The sequence below is a fragment of the Sitophilus oryzae genome, unplaced genomic scaffold (genome assembly GCF_002938485.1).
Source record: "Sitophilus oryzae breed Bouriz unplaced genomic scaffold, Soryzae_2.0 scaffold_1701_pilon_pilon, whole genome shotgun sequence".
Classification (NCBI taxonomy): domain Eukaryota; kingdom Metazoa; phylum Arthropoda; class Insecta; order Coleoptera; family Curculionidae; genus Sitophilus; species Sitophilus oryzae.
The window spans coordinates 358,837-378,942 of record NW_022146393.1 but is presented as its reverse complement, the minus strand read 5'-3'; the positions used below and the strand labels follow the sequence as shown (position 1 = coordinate 378,942).

Below are 20,106 nucleotides of genomic sequence, written 5' to 3'. Positions count from 1 at the left end.
GTAGGCAGGTAGTCTTAGCAGCGTTTTTTTATTTTTTAATTGCTTTTTCAAAATGCCCAACAACTTCAACTACTTCAAATTATAAAGGCATTTTGAACAAGCCATTAAGGGATAAAAAACGCTGCTAGGAAAATATTGATCTAATAACAATTTGACATTTATACTGGAACGTCAAAAGCAACTTTTTTCCAAAGCCTACCATGACTTCACTGAATCATCGTTTCTTGTTCACTGTTATTAATATTTTAATTATAAGATATTAATACATCTGCTATTATGGTGCTATTATAGTATTCTGGTATATCGTCATTCACACAACAACATTCTACTACTCTGGAAATAACAACCCAGATCACAGAAATGGAGTAGGCTTTATTGTATCGAGGAGATGGATAAATACGTAAGGAATGTTGTAGCTTACTCAGACCGAATTATACTTTTACAATTGAGTGCTAGACCGATGAACATCAATATACTGCAAATATACGCACCTACAGCAGACAAGGCAGAGGCGGAAGCACTCGAATTTTACGAACAAATTCGGGAAATCTTGCACTCACTGAAGCCCGAAGATATTAATGTGGTATTGGGCGATTTCAACTCAATAGTAGGTAGTGGAAGTGTAGAGGGAGTAACAGGGGCGTTTGGATTGGGCGACAGGAACGAACGTGGTGAAATGCTAGTCCAGTTCTGTCTTGAGGAAGATTTGGTTATTAAGAAGACATTCTATAAACTGCACCCCAGAAAACTATACCTGGAGGTCTCCACAGGATGAACAGGGAAACATTGTACGGAACCAAATTGACTATATTTTGATTAAAAAAGATACCGAAATAGCATTACGCGCGTTGCAGCCTACCCAGGGGCAGATATCGGCTCAGATCATAATCCTCTCGTTGCAAACTTCTGTTTTAGATGTAAATTGCTATGAAAACAACGAAGACCTCAAAAATATGATATTCAGGCACTAAGACAGCCCGGAGTACAGGAAAACCTGAAAATTGAACTCGACAAGCTTTGCCAAGAGAACGACCCTAGTCAGGAAATTACAGCTAATAATATCTGGAGTAAGCTGAAAAGAAACACAATTGCAGCCACAGAAACTGTTATCGGCAGACAGAAAAAAGTAAAATCCAAGCCTTGGATGACAGATGAAATACTGACTCTGATGGCTGATCGTCGAATTGTTAAAAACCAACAGGACAAATATAATGAAATAAATCGGAGTATCAAAAGGAAAATATTAGAAGCCAAGGAAAAATGGATCCAGGAAAAATGTGAAGAGGCTGAAAGACTCCATCAACTACACGACTCCTTTAACTTTCATAGGAAGATAAAAGAAATAACTGGAGAAAATAAAAGAAATACACTAACGTCAATCAAAAACAGACAAGGAACAACAATTCTAGATATAAAGGAACTGAACGATACATGGAAGAATTACGCGGAGGCACTGTTTTGGGATCAATGTACCCATAATCCTGCAAACAACTTTGGAAATATGGAAGGTCCAAAAATTCTTGAGTCTGAAGTCAGATACTCAATAGATTGTTTAAAGAACGGAAAAAGTCCAGGTCATGTTGATATATATGCTGAAGTTCTAAAGCAGACCGACATTAAACAGCTCACATATCTCTTTAACGTGATATATGATTCTGGACAAATCCCACAGGACTGGCTAAGTCCACGTTTATCGCCATCCCAAAGAAAACAAATCCCAAAAACTGCGGAGACCATAGACTCATAAGTTTAATGAGTCACGCACTTAAAGCGTTTCTTCGAGTCATCCATTCTAGAATATATAGTGTAGAGAAGAGATGAGTGACGACCCACAGTTCGGCTTTATCAAGGGTCTTGGCACTAGAGAAGCTCTCTTCTCTGTGAAACTACTTGTGCAGAAATGTTATGATCAGAGGCAAGATGTTTTCATCTGCTTTATTGACTATCATAGAGCCTTTAATAACGTAAAACACGAACCGTTGATGGAGAGACTACAGGAGATAGGCGTGGATGGCAAGGACATCAGAATAATTAAAGAACTGTATTGGCAGCAGTCGGCGGAGATCTGTATTGATGGTGATCGAACAACGGAAACCTTCAGCGTATTGAAGGGAGTTTGGCAGGGATGTGTACTATCACCCATTCTGTTTAACATCTACGTTGAGAAAATCTTTCAGATGGCCTTGGAGAGTGAGACGCGGGGTATTAAAGTCAATGGCATCCCAATAAATAATATCCGCTATGCAGATGACACCGCAATTCTGGCTAACAACCTTGAGGACCTCCAGATTCTGCTAAATAAACTGAACGAATGCGATGAACAGTTTGGGCTCCATATTAACGTTGCGAAACCTAAAATGATGGTGCTCAGCAAACACCAGTACAACACTCAAATTTCACCTATCTTGGCGCCTCCCTAAATGAACGGTGGGATTGCGATGAGGAAGTTAAAAGAAGAATCGGCCGTGCAAAAACAACCTTCTTTAAACTAAAGAATAAACTCCACTGGTAATAAATAAGGTAATTAAGGGCTTATTTTTTGGTATTTATTATAATTTTGCTAATATCTTCGGTTTGAAAGAAGATATCAAGATGCGGTTTTCGCTGACTTTTACTAAGCTTTTACTACTCTTTACTATCAGCTAAAATTACATAATATACTATCGTATTTAATTTTTTTGAAAAAAACGCGCTATGTTTGTTAAATTGTAAGAAAGCGCCCCTTAGCGTCTATGTTCAAAATATTATTATTATTATTATTTATTTATTATTTCTTTCTCAGTTTTAACTGGCTGTTATCCTGTTCTGGCCGGGATAGCTCCGCTTTCCTAGGGCCAGGCAGGTAGTCGATCAAGTAATACTTATTTTGTGAAATATTGATACAGAGGTAAAGAAATACACATAAAGGTAAGTATAAATTAAATTAATCTGCAATTGTTTTTCTTATAATATGAGCAGTGCCTAATATCGCTGTTTTTTGTAGATTTGCCAAGCTGTGTTCTCCTGGAAGGATATCTAAATATTTTGGGAGAGCCTTAGACACTACACCAGTAGCACCAATAACAACAGGTAATATTTTTGTTTGGGTATTCCACATTCTTTTAATTTCTATTTCTAGGTCTCGATATTTCACAACTTTTTCCGCTTCTTTTCTGCATACATTTCCATCAGCCGGAACTGCAATATCAATGAGGTAAGTTATATCTGGCATTCTTATTATGATGTCTGGTTTGTTGTTTGGTATCGTCCTGTCTGTGTTAATTGAATAGTCCCAAAGTACCCGTGTTTTTCCATCGGGAGTGTCACATACGGGTGGTGGGTCGTGTTTATACCATTGTTCAGCCGACATGGTTATATTAAGCCACTTACAGATGTTATAATGCAATTGGGAAGCTACTCTGTTATGACGGTTTAAATATTCTCTTCCTGCTAGAATCGTGCATCCCGATATTACGTGTTCTATCGTTTCATTATGTTCTCTACAGAGACGACATTTTGGGTTAGTTGACGTTTTATCAATCTTTGTTTTTATATAGTTAGTTCTTATTGCTTGGTCTTGTGCAGCAACTATCAATGCCTCGGTTTCACCTTTAAGCATTCCAGTTGAGAGCCAGTTCCAGCTATTGCAGCCATCAATATTATCTGACTGTTTTTTTATTTCTCTCTTGTGTTGGCCATGCAAAGGTTTCTTTTCCCAGGATTTAATTAGGTTTTTGTTTAAAATTTCTCTTATGTCGGATCTTCCGACTGTTGTGTTTTCTACATCTTCTGATATTCTGTATAATTCCTGTTGGAATTGCTCAGCTTTCCGCTGCAAAGACAAACTCGGCGCTTGATTTCTATCCCAATCAGCTAGCATCTGTTTTAGCGGGTCTCCAGAATCTGATTTTAAATAATTTGCTGTCGCAATTACGCTGCTCTTTAGTAGTGATTCTAGTTGAATTAGTCCTCTCCCTCCTTCTAACCTTGATACGTATAGCCTATCGATATCAGCTGCAGGATGATGTAGGTTAAACTTTCTTAGCAGTTTTCTTGTTTTCCGATCAAGTGCCTGCATTTCATACTTGCTCCAGTTTACTATTCCAAAACTATATCTTAGAACTGGGACTGCAATTGTGTTGACAGTCTCGATTTTAAATTTTGCACATAACTCGTTGTCTAGGGCCGATCTTAAGCGCTTAATATAACTTTTTCAAGTCGTTCTTTTTTACGGTTCTGTTGTTTGTACCAAGGCATTCCTCAAAACCTAGATATTTGTATGTTTCTGACGCGTCTAAAGATTTAACGCGTTGAAATGTCTCGCTGTTCATATTTTCTGAAGTGGCTAATTTTCCACGATGGAATCTTACTTTTGCGCATTTATTTAACCCAAATTCCATGCATATATCACTGCTAAATGATTTTGTTATTTGGAGCAACCTATCTAAACCTTTATCATCCTTAGCAAAGAGTTTGAGGTCATCCATATATAAAAGATGATGGATCCGTTTATTTTGTCCTGTTATATTATATCTCCTATACCCGTGCTCTCTAGTTCTTTAGGATAACGGGATCATTGCAATACAGAAAAGCAGGGAGACAGTGAGTCACCTTGATATATTCCTCTATTGATGTTTATTTCTTCTGTTTCAATATAGCCCGCGTTTGTTTTTAAAGAGATCTTTTGTTGTCCAGTTTTCATGGCACTAGTCAAAATTGAATAATAACATCATTAGCCCCAGCCAGTTGCAACGATTTCCCTATCCAGCTGTGAGGGATCGAATCGTAAGCTTTTTTATAGTCAACCCACGCTATACTTAGATTTTTCTTCCGTCGCTTACAATCTTCAGCAATTATGTTAGATAGTAATACCTGGTCTCTGCACCCCTGAGCATTTCTCCTACATCCTTTCTGTTCATATGGTAATATTTCCTGTATTTCTAAATGTTTATATAATTTATCAGCTATAATTCCAGTAAGAATTTTATATATGGTGTTTAAACAGGTTATCGGTCGGTAGTTTTTTGGATTTTCTGTATCACCGCTTTTGAATATTAATGTTGTTCGCCCGACAGTTAACCAATGGGGAATGTTTTCTGGATTATTTAGTATATAGTTGTAATTTCTGGCTAAACATTCGTGAGCTGCTGGTAAGCGTTTTAACCAGAAGTTCGGAATACCATATGGACCCGATGCCTTCCAGTTATTAGCTTTCTTCAAACGAGCTACAACCTCTTCTTTTGTTATGGGATTCCATTCCATCGGTGTTGTGAGTTTCTTATTTCTTTTTATCCATCTTGCTTTCTCATTGTAGTTTGCATCCGACTCCAAGATTCCTCTCCAAAATCGTTCCACATCATTTTTTTCAGGAAATTTCAACATACTATCATTATTGCAGTTTTTAAGTGTCAGTTCTCTAAACAGCTTTCCTTTATCTTGATTGAACATATTATTTTGTTTAAATTGCTTGTTTCTTTTTTCGTACCTTTTTATCCTGTATGCTAATGCTGATATTTTCTGTTTTAGGTTTTCCTTTGTGACAGCTAGTGTATTATTCGAAAATATAGATTGAGAATCCAGTAGGTGACGCTGTTTTACACTAATATTATGCCATTGTATACTTGCCAGTTGAGATAAAAGTTTTCTATATTTCTCTATTTTCTTTTGTATTCGCAATTTCCACGGTGGTGGTTTTCTTGTGCCTTTACTTTTTGTCGATGTTAATGTGTAGTGACGTTCTGCTTGCTTATTGTCAGTGGATACAACATAAGCACAGGCATAAATAAGTGCGTTTATTTGGAATAAGTCTAGATTATTATTTTCCACTAGTATATTCTCTAAGGCTTTGTTTGCGGATTGTATATTAGCCGAATATATTGTTGATTTTTTTAGTATTCTTTTACGGCTCTCAAGACTTCTTGATTGTAACAAATAAAATTCATCTCTAATTTTAGTTTCAAGCTCTTTCGTTTCTCTATCTGCATTTGTATTCTGTAGTTGCACTTCATCCCCTATTATTTCAATCGACCCTTCTTGAGCTATTTCCACTACTGGTGCAGTTATGTTAGGATTTTCGTTTCCTATTGGTTGGTCTCTAGATATGCATTCCCGATTATCTTGCATTAGTTTCTCAATTTGTTCTTTTATATTATCTATTTCCAGCTGGGTGATTTTTTTGCTCTTTATTATAAAGTTTTTTTGATTTAACAACTTTTTAGCATCCATGCTAGGCCGTGCGTTTGGGTTTCATGCTAGGCCGTTTTAGCATCCATGCTAGGCCGTTTCGTTTGGTTTATTATTATTATTATTATTACGGTATAATATAGAGTAAGAAACGCTCTTTTAAACGAGCCCTTGCTTATTGGATTCTGATCATCCAATCCGGAGTTATTGACATTTAAATAAAGACAGATCTAACCTTCCCCCACCACTTTGTGCTTGTATTTCTTCAGGACTATTGGCAATTAGGACTATGTCATCAGCGAAACTTAGATGGTTAAGATATTCTTATCTATTTTTAATCCTTTGTTGGTCCAGTCCAGTTGGCCAGTTGGAAAATTTCTTCTAATGTTGCTGTAAACAGCTTTGGGGATATCACCTCTCCCTGTCGTACTCTTTTGCCAGTTGTGAACTCTGATTATTTTCTCTTACAAGAGGTTATTTAATATATTTAAGCGCCTTGAATAGGCTTATTAGAAAAGTTATCCGTTGTTCTATAATTCTAGAAAATCAAACAGAAGTGAAATTAGGACTAAGTACACAAATTTCTAGTCGAGCTTATCAACTCTCGAAAACCCTGCGGTAATTTATTAAAACCAAAAACTAGAAGGGAATATCCCGACTTTATTCGCATACACCAAGCAAACAGAGGAGGACTACGAGCGTACACCGACCGAGAAACTGTTTAGAAAACAACCGCCGTCGTTCTGGGCCCTTGTTTGTTTATTTGCCCGGCCTGCCCGATCTTTTGATTGATAATTTTCCAGACCTTCCTCGCTCTAAGCAAATGAATGGCCGGGAGAGAATCGACCGGAACTTCATATTCTCCTTGTTTGTATTAATGTTTATCTTGGATGGAAAGGACGGGCAGCGGAATAAAGTGGAAAACTAGGTATCGGTAGAACGATCCGGAAAATAAAACGATTTAAAAAGGTTGTTTGACAGTGAAGATTTCTAAAATGTTAAATGGAAAATCATACTGGTATTAAGGTACAGAAAAGAAATGTTAAAAAATTATTGAGATCTAATCCAAAGTCGTTTAAGGGTTACTTCGTTTCTTGAAAAAATCCTCGGTATTTCCGTCAACAAAATATAAAAGTTATTTTCTACCACTGCCTTAGAATCCATATGGAAAAAAAATATGTGTGCACTATGTGCGCATATTTGAAGTAAAACTTCTTACTAACAGCTATTAAATTGGGGGATTTGAAGGACATATTTGAAAAATTGACAATTGATCTGTACATTTTCTGTTTCGTCAATAGCCTGCAAATTAAATAAATAAATAATAAATAAATAAATGCCTTTATTGTCAAAAAATTTTACAATTTGTAGACAAAAGAAAAGTAAACAAACAAAAGAGAATACAAAACAAGTATACAAATTACATTGTCAGTCTTATTGTTTAAAATAAACACTTATAAATGTTTACAATGTCAAAGAATAAAAAAATAAAAATAAGACTCAAAAATATTTAGTAAGTTTACACCTAGTAAATATAGTAATAGCAAATATTAGACCAGTGTTTACAAGATCAAATTCGATTATCAAAATATAAGTCATTTACGGCGTAGAAAGCCTTATCTAGTAAATAAGATTTCAATGCTTTGCGAAATGAAGAAAATTATGTTATGGATTTGATTTCAAATGGCAGGTGATTGTGCATTTTTTTTTCGAGTTGTATAATATTAAACTTTTAACTGGAGCGTGGGGTAGGTAAATAAAGATCTTGCTCCGCGTTCCTGAGTGGATAAGTGTGAGATGGCCTTTCTTGAGAATCTGATACTTGCTTACGTATTAGGCAAACGGATTAAAATATAAATAAGAAAGGAAGAGTTAATATTCTTAATTTTTTATAAAAGTCAAAGGTAAGTGCCCGGTGGCGTAGAGGTACAGGTTCTCGTCTACCAACCTCAAGGTAGTGGGTTCGAATCCCACACCCGGCATTTCATCAGCCGACTATTTTTATTAAAATAAAAATAGTTTGGGTACCTAGGTCGACTCAGCCTTAAATTAGTACTTGGGATTCACAATCCTGAGGTAATAATAGGCGGTTGAAGCGTAGTGCTACCCCACATTACCTTCCTTGTATACCGAACGGCTCTAGTATGGCAAGCTGTACCTTGCTACTCCCAAGGCGTTAAACGGGAGCTATTATTATTATTATAAAAGTCAAAGGCAATGAGTTCTGCTGTTTAGTCCGTGTGAATATCGAACAGCTCTCTTCTGGAGCTTGAAAATGCGGTTAAATTGAGTCGCATAACACGTACCCCAGAATGGAAGGGCATATCTGAGGTGCGACTCAAAACGTGCATAATAAACAGTTCTAGTCACTGACAAGTTAAGCTCCTTAGGAACAGCTTAATTTTTTCGACAAAGCGTCGATATGCATGTCCCATTTAGAGAATTGTCTACAACAAGTTTATGTTAATGTTAACAATGTCGTTAATAAAAAGGAGAAACAAAATAGGGTCTAGTACTGAGCCTTGAGGTACTCCACATTCTATTGACTTGCTAGAAGACAACGTAGTATCCACCCTCACAAGTGGACTTTTGTTGCTCAGATACGACTTAAACCATTCGAGAGATATCCTCCTGAACCCATAGTGCTGCAGTTTATTAATTAGGATCTTATGATTTACACAGTCGAATGCCTTAGAAAAATCACAGACCATGATACAGAAAAGAAACGTTAAAGAATTATTGAGATCTAATCAAAAGTCATTTAAGTGTTACTTCTTTTCATGAAAAAAATCCTTGGTATTTCTGTCAACAGAGATCTTCAAAATATAAAAGTTATCTTCTATAAAAAAAGGCCACTGCCTTAGAATCCATGTGGAAAAAAAATTGTGTGCGCACTATGTGCGCATATTTGAAATGAAACTTCTGACTGACTGCTATTAAATTGGAGGATTTGAAGGACATATTTGAAAAATTGCCATATCATGCTGTTCTAATATAAATGTTATTTTCAATTTATTTCTGTAATCTCTTAATCTCTCTAATTTATTTCTGTAATCTGTACATTTTCTGTTTTTCTCAATAGCCTGCAAATGTGGAATACCACCCAAAATACACATTTTATGCAAATGCCTAACAATGTTAACTAGTTATTCAATAATTTAACTAAAAAATAAAGTTTATTAATTTATTCAAAGATATTTATAGTGGTTTACAATAATTTTGTTAAATTATACGAATATTCTCGTTGATTATATTGGTTTGAAATAAATATCAAAGTAATCATGACACGACAAAAAAGGAATCCAGGATGTATCAAATCTAATAACATCTACATATGCTTCAGCTTTCAGCAATATACGTTTATTCATATTTGATTGGATTAGAATAGCCTCTTTTTTTGGTTTAAAAACTATCGGCTCGTTCATTTTTATTTTTTTGACATTATCTGCTTTATGGCCTGGGTTTTTAAAGGTGTTTAAAAAACATGTGCCATCTCTCGTGGGGAGATTCCTCACATAAAAATAAGATTTATTTTTAATATCAACCTGGGTTCGATGCTTCTTTGTCTCGTAGCTAGAGGAGGTTAAAGTCTTATTATAATTTTTAGTTGATTTATTATAATTTTTTTCTAAGTGGTTTTAGCGATTCGAATGAAATGGGAGGCACAACAACTGGAGGGCAAAAAAGTTACTATGAGTGTGACATATTTTAATATTAAAAATAGTGTCGACAGATTCAGCAAGGACGTGCGTATCACTGTAATATTTTTCTAAAAAGCATGTGCACCACTGACTTTGTATCCTCTTATTAACAAAAGTTTGTAGGCCATTTTTTAGTGCCGACTAAAAGTTGTATCTTGATATTTTGTCCATTTCGATCTCCTGAATGAAATAACCGCTATTCTATTAATCACAATCAGTAAAATTAAAATAAAATTAATAACCCCAATTAATATTTATATTGTTACTGAAACGAAGTAAATTCGCAAAAATTTCAAAATTAATATCAAATTGCTGTTTAAAAATGCATGCCCCTAAATAAATAATTTTAATACAAATTCATTTATATCTATTTAATTAGTATCCATTACAAAACCTAATAAATAATATACTTAAATATTAAATTAATGAAATATTAAATGCGATAATTATAAAATATTTATAACAGCCGATAGTAATTTCCTAATAGCAAAATTACATTTGATTGATAAGCATCGTCCGTATGTGTTTGTGAATATTTAATTTGGAAATTTGTTTTTGCTTTGAGTCGATTATTATAATTTCGATTAATACAAATATTATTCGTACAAAAGCTAATTCCAGGGTGGTTATCAATAGGTTTGTTCCAAGCCGCCGCGGAACCGTCACCGAACGATCACGCTCGTTCGCAGTAATTCAAATGTGTTCCAACCGAGATTTGACGGTTATCGGACGATCCTATTTGCATACCAACCTACCTCGGGATCGTTTAGTTACGATTTCAGAACGGTAATTTCGGTACATGGCCCAAATTGAGAACTGTTTGAGTTGACTTGCGCATTAAAGCATATTGGCAGGGATTATCGATTTTTAACAGCTGATTCTGGTCCGGCGTCCGGCTGATGATTCTGTCTTGGTTATTTTTTACGAATTCGAATACGTGTGCGTTATAATTTTGCTTGTGAGTTTGTGTGGACTAAAGCTTGATTTTCATGCATCCGTTATACGTTGATACGGTGGTCCGACGGTGCTCTGATTGGTCATAGCGTTTTTGCGTTACTTTTCATCCGTAATATTTTACTTCAGCCCGTCAACGAACCCGTTCATACGATAACGGACGTTTTGACTCTTTTTTGACAAATTTAATCTAACCTTAATAAAAATATAAGTAAAATAGCAAAATCGTTATGGAAACGAAAATATAAAATAACACCAACGTATATCCGATAAACGGAGGCATGAAAATACAATAAATTTAAAAACTGCGTTATTTTCTAACCAATCAAAGTCTTTAAATTCTACCAATAAAATTAATATCGTATCAAAGTATCGTCGGACAACAGATGCATGAAAATCAAGCTTAAATCGTTCGAAAATTTTAATTATTTTTTTATTTATAAAATAATGTTCAAAAATTCTACCACTGCAATGAAGTGACAGGAAAGGAAGTGACAGGAAACTACGCATAACAGGATCATAAAAGAGAGGATAGGTAAGTAAGGTAGTGAGTATACAGTTGAAACAACACTTACCAACATTTACTCGATTCTGAGTCTCCATTTCAGGAATAATAATAATTATTATTGCAAATTGCAAATAAAAATAATTGGGTTATGTTATGAAATTCTAAACAAAAATAAAAAACCGATCTTGAAAAAAAAACCGCTTGACACTTGAAAACCGCTTGACACTTGAAAACCGCTTGACACTTTTGACAGTAGCGAAAACTATCCACAACGTTCCAACGTTGATACTTTTTGTACCGTCTCGAAACTATTCGAAGTCCGCGCATGCTAACAAAGTGCAAGAAAAACGATTCGAGTACGATTTCGAAACGATCCCGAAATGCTGGTTGGAACAAACCTAATGTTTTAGCAATTAATTTACTGGTGACTGGCAATAACTATTATTAATTGAATGCTTGTTATTCTACCATAAAAAGTGCTTAAAATTATTATAATTTAACTAGACCAGAACCGTTCTGCTTTCCAAGTGGAAACCAACTTAAAGCGGAACTCAAGAATCTGGAAGACTCCATCCGTAACCTGGAATGGGAGTCCTCCAACGGTCTAAGACACTCAAAGAAATTTCTGAGAACTTACGACCGAAAAAAAAAATAATAAAACCCCCTTTATTTTTAACTCGACGAAATTCAGTTGACCTGTTAGTTTAACCGAGCGTTAAAAAAATACAACTATAAGATTACAATAAAAATAAAACGTTTCACGATATTATCTACCTATCATAATATACTACGAAAAAACACAAAAAAAACAATCAAAGAAGACAAATAAAAATTGTTCAAGTGCGAGTCGGACTCGCGCACGAAGGGTTCCGTACCATTCATTATCTATACAACATTAGACACTATATTATTATAAACTTTTTTTCCGATTTAGGTGAAATTTTGAATGCGCGTATAAGTAATTTAAAAAAAATTAAGAAACACATTACTAAAAATTGTATTAATCAATAATAAATACGTAAAAACTAAAAATAAATATGTAAAAATATGTAAAGATTAAAAAAAACGATTAAAAAAAGTAGCCTTGACTAGGATTCGAACCTGCCTTACTACGGCTCCAACGTCATAGCAGCGTAAAGACCTAACGCCTTAACCACGCACCGAGGACTTGAAAGATTCTATGTAAAATTCTTACTTAAAAGATAATGTTCAGTGAAAGTCCTTTTTTATTTATAAACATTTATTTAATTCTGTTTTCAGTATTTGTTCTTATAGCGCCAACATAGATACATTATCTGTAAAAATTTCAACTGTCTAGCTGTAACGGTTCATAAAGTAATAGGGTTCCCGTTTTTACCCTTTAGGTACGGAACCCTAAAAAGAAATAAAAATAAAGATAGCCGCCTAGTAGCTATTTATCTGTAAAAGATGCTTTTTAAATTTTGATTTAAATGTGCAAAACGAGATATTGTTTGATTGACTGATAATGGGATATTGGTTAAGCAGTTTAACTGATGTATATGAGAAGCAGCTCTGGGTCATGGCTTTATTATTTTGGGTATTTGATGGTGCCTATTAAAACGAGTTTCGCGTGGATGAATATTGTCCCTACGTGTTAGTTTTTCAAACAAATATGATGGCTCTCAGATTTAATTAATTTATGCAGGAAGAAAGCAAAATAAAGTTTGTGTCGATCCGATATATTTAGCTATTTTAGATCAAGAAAAAATCAAAAATTTTCCTTGAATAAGTAAGAACAATCTTCGGATTAGGGAATGCAATCCCGCAAATGCTGGATCCCGCAAATGCGGGATCCCCCAGAGATTCCGCGGGATCGAAGTTGCGGGATATATCGTGCGGGATCCGCGGGATTGACACATTACTACTGGGCAACCGAATCGATCTCGATAAAGATCAAACCCCTTCATTTCGGGCCGATGCATCGGCCCGAAAAAAAAAAATCATCGCGATGAGTCGACGCGACGCTCGGAACCCAGGGGACCCGTTTAACTAGTACTTGTGGACAATTTCGTCAAATAAACTGCCGGACATAATTATCGGGACAAGCAAAATTTTAGGGTAAATTTAAAGTTTAATATCTCTTGAACTAAAAAAGATTTTGGGATGCGGTTTGGTCCAGGTTTTAGATGCATCTATTGCGATTAAGATGATATATGGTTTTCGAAAATATATTTAGCGAATTCTCGTATACAGGGTGTTTTATAAGAGAGTGAAAATTTGGTTAAGATTTTTTTTTACCGCAAATTTACGAGTTTTAAAAAATCGAAATTTTTACCAAGTACGACTAATCTGTATTGAAATTAGAAAAAACAATTTGATCGGTTTTTATTTTTTTTTTGTTTTAAGGAAAATTGACTTTTTTTCGAAAAATATGCATTTTTAGTCATATGTATGGTCCTAAGTGGTACAAAAAGCTTTGTACATTCTGCATATGCCAAAAAAATATTGATATAGAGTGTATCTAAAAGCAGATAACTATCACAAGTTAAAAAAAACTTCAACATCAGAATAATATTTTTATTTATAAAATAAGTAGATAAATTATAATAAAATTTAAGTTTATTTAATATTAAATATATTTTTTGAACACCCTGTATAAATCGGTCCAAATTTCTGTATAGCTAGTTTAAGATACACGCTATATCATTATATTGAGGGCCTATGCAAAATGCACAATGCCTTTTGTACCATTTAGGACCAAATGTATGACTATTGTTTAGAGTCCCGCAATTTTGCGGATCCGCAATCAATCCCGCAACGGGATTGATTGCTTTAATTCCGCGGATTTGCGAGATTGAGATTTTGATGCGGGATTTCCTACTTCAGATTGTCAAAGTAGTAAACAAAAAATAATAAATGTAAAAATATAGTTTACCTTAATTCTTTTTGCTTTTTAAAAATATTAATTTTAAAATTAATGTTTAGAAAACGGAAGAAATTATTCCTTCTGAAACTTTAAGGATTTTTGTTAAATAAATAGTTTTTTAGGTAAAAAGCCACTGATAAGACTGTTTCCTTTTGTATACTACACAGTGACATTTTACATAAAAAAAATTGGTCAAGTGCAAGTCAAAAATTGTATTAATCAATAATAAATATGTAAAGAGTAAAAATAAATATGTAAAAATATGCAAAAATTAAAAAAAAAACGATTAAAAAAAATCGCCTTGACTAGGATTCGAACCTGCCTTACTACGGCTTCAACGTCATAGCAGCGTAAAGTCCTAACGCTTTAAACCACGCGGCCACCGAGGACTTGAAAGATTCTATGTAAAATTCTTACTTAAAAGATAAGGTTTAGTGAAAGTGTTTTTTTATTTATAAACATTTATTTATTAATTTATTATATACATTATATGTGAAAATTTCAGCTGTCTAGCTATAACGGTTCATAAGATAGACCTTTGTGACAGACGGACGGACGGACAGCGAAGTCTTAGCCCGCGGTTACATTGGACGCGAGTCCGAGCGTTTTTTTAAACGTGCGAGCTCTGACGGAATTTACTCGCACGACTATTTTATTTTAGTGGTTACATTAGATGCGCATTCATTTCATGGTGTCCTGTGTGTCGAGTTTGTCAAAACGGACGCCACTACTTTGATGCTGTCTGAGGATTTGATGTTAAAATAACTACTTATGAACAGAAGAAAATGTTAGGTAAATGATTTGTATGCAAGGATAGCGGAAGAAAATGAATATGTAAAATATTTGGTGAATTAAAACAGCAACCGGTTAAATTTTTTGAATATTTTAGAATGTTTCCATCAACATTAATATATCTAAAATAAAAATAAACCTGGTATTCAAAAATATTCAAATTTTTCGGGAATGTATTGGGCCCAGAGATATAAAAATTCGAACGCTAGGACGTGCACGTTTTTAAAAAACAAATCAGTTTGTTTTCATACGACCAACGGAAATCGACGTACGTGCACGGACGCGCAAACTCCGATGCAATGTAACCGCCTGCGTAGATACCATTTATTTGTTTTTTGCTGCGTGCACGTCCGAGCACGTACGACCAAAAAAACGCACGGACACGCATCCAATGTAACCACGTAATGTAAACCCTAAAAAGGACCTAATTTTTTCATGTTTTAAGTTTCTTTTTATGTGGAAAAATATGCAGTATATTTTCAACAGAATAATGAATAAACTAGGGGTATTAAATAAGCTTAACCAAAAACTATAAATGCAGTAGATAAATATGGCAATATATTTTGACCATCTGTTCGGTACTAAATGTTATTACAAATGAGAGATGAAATATTTATGTCGGTTATAGTTAATTTCCAATACTAATATTTACACTATTTCGCTCATCATCCAGAATGTGTGTTCAGAAATATTTTGGTTTTTAAACGTCGATCATCGATAGATATTAATATAAAATAAACAAATATTATTCATTTTGTTATAAATAGTTTCAAAACAATTTCGTTAAAAATACTGAAAAAGAGTAAAAACAAAAAAAAAATATTTGTAATAATTTTAAAAGTAAGAACACAAAATGTAAAATTAAACCGCTTTTTATTTATACCTGCACGAGATTTTATTTACAGTGGTTGATTGGCAGGAGAATTTATTTTTAAGTTAACACCTGTCAAAGAAAATTAGTCTATAATTTTATTTGATATGAAAATATCAAAAGTTCAATTAAATATTTTTATACGTAATGGATACAGTTGCCTGTGTAAATTTTGAAGATATGAATATGGTTCGCACATTTGATATTTAATATATAGGGTGTCCCAGAAATAAGTGCAAGTATTTTAACTGGTAGTATAGTTCAAACCCAGAAACACGCCTATGAGGTTTGTTTCGCGAAAAAAAAATTTGAAAATTCGAAATTTTTTGAAAAAATTTTTGGATTTTTTTTAGTTTTGAGTTAAAAACAGAATTTCTTGATAATATGGCAACATAGGTATTAGATTAAATTTACAAGAAAGAAAATCCAGAAGAGATCCAGTGGTTCTCAAAATCTTAGCAAAAAATCATTTTTTTTGGAAATTTTCAAAGTAAAATAACTCCGTTATTTTGGACTTATTTGGAAAACGATAAAGAGAAAACATGTTTCTTTTATCGAGACTACCATCCCTTAAAATACTAGCACTTATTTCTGGAACACTTTTGTATACAGAAGGTCTTCTCAAAGTACATTCAGATGCAAAAAAACGCAAGGGAGAAAATTTTGGTCAAATTTAAAGTGTCATATTTTTGTTATTTTTAGCTCTATTTTTATGAGCTTTTTTTTAGCAAGCTGTATATAATTATATCAACTTTAATTCGAATACTCAGTTTTTTATTAAATTTAGTATTTGGCATATTATACAGGGTTAATCGGGGGATTGTTTTTTTACCCTAATTTTAAAACACCCTGTGCAATAATTTCGCCTGTCAATTTTTCTAAATTATAATTTTACGGTCAGAACCATGTCTCCTGAGCATTTTGTTTTTTGGATCATGTCAATACATACTTTGGTTAACTTTTAAGAGCGAAATGAACTTGCCACCAACAATTTGCGATTTTTTTCAATTATCATTTTATTTTGAAGTTATATTTCAATATGATGGCGGCTTTGAAGATTGTTGTGAACTATAAATCACTATGAGCTGTTTATCATGTTCGACGTTTGGGAAATGCTTGGCAGGAGGGTTAAAGGTCGCGAAGCTTTACTAGCTTCATTAAAAATGAACTTCACTTGGTCCTTAAAGAATTAAGAATAGAAAAACATAAAGCAATGTGATATATTCAGCCTCAGTGATAGTATGAAGGGACGTATACAGGCAGTTATAGCAGCCAAGGGAGGCAATACAAAGTATTACGGTATTTTTTACAATTTTTGTTTTACTGACCATCATCATGTTCGACGTTTGGGAAATGCTTGGCAGGAGGATTGGACGTCGCTAAGCGGTACCAGCTTCATTAAATGAACTTCGCTAGGTTCTTAAAGAAGCATGAGAAAGCATAACGCAATATGGTATATGCAGCCTCAATAACAGTATGATCAGACATATACAGGCAATTATATCAGCCAAGGGATGCAATACAAAGTATTAGGGTATTTTTTACAATTTTTTTTTCTGTTTGTATACTTCAGTATTACAGATTTTTTCTTTAATATCGGTAATTCTGTTATCATTATTACTGTTTATTAAAATCCGGATTGTATCGTTACATTTTAACGTTTTTTTATATTTAGTATAGCAATGCAGCGGAATATGACGCAATGCAGCGGAATATGACGTTAGGACAATAGTCACCAAAACAATCCCGTCATATTAAAAAATAACATCAAAATGTAATGATAATTGATAAATTGCAAATTGGTCGTGATCAGTTCATTTCGCTCTTAAAAATTAACCAAATCATGTATTGACATGATCTAAAAAACAAAATGTTCAGGAGATATGGTTCTAACCGTAAAATTATAAATTAGAAAAATTGACACGAGAAATTATTGCACAGGGTGTTTTAAAGTTAGGGTAAAAAAAACAACCCCTCGATTAACCCGGTATAATATACCAAATATTACAAAAAACTGAGATTGTTTTGATCTTTCAACCGGCTGAGACAAGACACGAAAAACATTAGCCAATCAAATCTATTTTTCCAAAGCACTCTAGATTGAAATTTAAAATATGATTTTTTAAGCAAAAATATCAAAAGTTGACATGATATGTTATTCCATTCGGAGTGTCATTTTCTACCGAATAAAGTAAGAAAAGTACCGAGGGTACCATTTAAAAATTAAAAGTTGTAGTCATTTCTCAAAACACTTTGTGGAGACACATTGTATATGATGTTGTAATTTACTATTAAAATCAATATTGGCAGTAAATTTGGAGCTCTAGCTCAGATTTATTAATATTGATGTTGGGATATTGTGGCCATATTGATAGATTATATTGCAACATAATCTATGCACACAGGCAAGCGTAAAGGACATTATGCAATCAGATCCAATGAGAAAATTACCAAATTTTCTTATTTCTTTTTCAATTTTAAAACAAGAAAAATTTTAAATGTATTAACGTACAGGATTTGTAAAAACGTGCTCAAAAATTAAGAACTATTTATAGCATTTCTTCTGTTTGCCTTTTCTGTCATGGATATACCGGGTGTTTCTCAAAAGTGGCTCACCCTAATAACTTTTTTTATTTTTTAAGATAAAAATCGAGATTGTATCGTTTATCGTTTTCTCTTTTCCTGTTTCACCGGAAATGACTATAACTTTTGATTTGTAAATAGGACTCTCGGTATTTTTGACTTTTTTTGATAGTAAATGACACTCAAATTTTGACATTTACGCTTAAAAATCCTATTTTAAATTTCAACCTAGAATTCCATGGCTATGTTAAAAACACTAATTTTTAATCAAGGAGTCTTGGAAAAATAGATTTGATCGTCTTGTGTTTTTCGTGTCTTGTCCTGGATGGTTAAAATATGCCCAAATCGTATTTTTAATCATATCTCAATTCCGGAACGAGAGTGGCTACATTAGCATATTTCGAAAAAGCATTTTTTACGAATAATTTGGTACCACACGCTCGGTATTTCGAGTTAAATTATCATTATGTTCAAAAGCATGTTCAAAAGTTGACATTTGATATGTCATGCTACTCAGAGTGCCAATTTCTATCGAATAAAGTAAAAAGATACTAGAGTGTCATTTAAAAATAAAAAGCTGTAGTCATTTCCGATGAAACAAGAAGTGACCGAAAACCATTACGACACTGAATCCTGATTTATATGTTTTAGGTTGTACGCCTCATGTTGGGCCACGCACTAAGGGCGTTATTTAAAAATAAAAAAGTTGTAGTCATTTCCGTTGAAACAGGAAGTGAGCGAAAATGATTGAATAAGACAATCAATCCTGATTTATGTTATGTACTAACAACCATACCAAATATCCTTTTTTTTTCTCCTCAAAAATACAAAAGTTATAGGGGTGAACAACTTTTGAGTAACACCCGATATACTTATCCAGGATGAACTAAAATTACCGTATACATGTTAATTAATATTCCCAAATTAAGAAAGCAAGGATTGTAATAATTCTTAAAAAAACTAAACGAAATACATTAATTTGTATTTTTAAATATTTAAAATCGTGACAAACTCCATGTTACAAGATTGAAACATCTATTTAGACACATTGCTCATATAGTCATACACGTTGGTTAGATTTAGAAATGTCTGTTATAACACTTCAGAGAACCGCGTAAAGTGAATCGTTACTAGATAATCCTTGGCTGCAAAAACTGCGAAACATAAGTTACTTATAATAAATTACTTGTTTTACATTTTCCAGAATTTCTTTCTTTGAGTATTTCACTCGTGTATAAAAAATCCCATATGAAGCGGGTAATTTTCAGCGAAAATTGCCTCGATTTGGAAACGATTCTTTAAGTGCAATTGAAGAAAAAGTTGCCGAGAGTAAGCTGAAAAACACTATAATTAATCACCAGTATGTATGGAAACAGTTTATGGATTTTATAAAAGATAGAAACTACATTTTGGATGCGAACATCTCAATCTCGGCACTGGCCGAGAATATTTTGACCGATTGGGCATTTAATATGAAAAGGAAAAACGGTCAAGACTATAAGGATTTTACGGTAAAAACTATTTGGAATGTAACAGCCGAGCTATTAATGGAAAAATACCAAAAAGAATATAATATTAAATTTAATCCTTTTACTGACATTCAACTCGATGATGAAAATCATGCAAATTTGGTAGAAAAAATGAGCGA

General features: G+C 33.6%; 2 protein-coding genes across 2 annotated transcripts; one reads left to right on the top strand and one right to left on the bottom strand.

Moving 5' to 3' along the window:
* The first annotated feature begins 388 nt into the window (after positions 1 to 388).
* Positions 389 to 1,747, top strand: LOC115881196. The gene is made up of 2 exons (XM_030898604.1): positions 389 to 760; positions 965 to 1,747. The coding sequence occupies exons 1-2, from the start codon at positions 389 to 391 to the stop codon at positions 1,745 to 1,747; spliced, it is 1,155 nt and encodes a 384-aa protein (XP_030754464.1).
* A 2,942-nt stretch (positions 1,748 to 4,689) lies between these two features.
* LOC115881195 lies at positions 4,690 to 6,204 on the bottom strand. Its single transcript, XM_030898603.1, has one exon. The coding sequence runs from the start codon at positions 6,202 to 6,204 to the stop codon at positions 4,690 to 4,692; it is 1,515 nt and encodes a 504-aa protein (XP_030754463.1).
* Between the last annotated feature and the right edge of the window lie 13,902 nt (positions 6,205 to 20,106).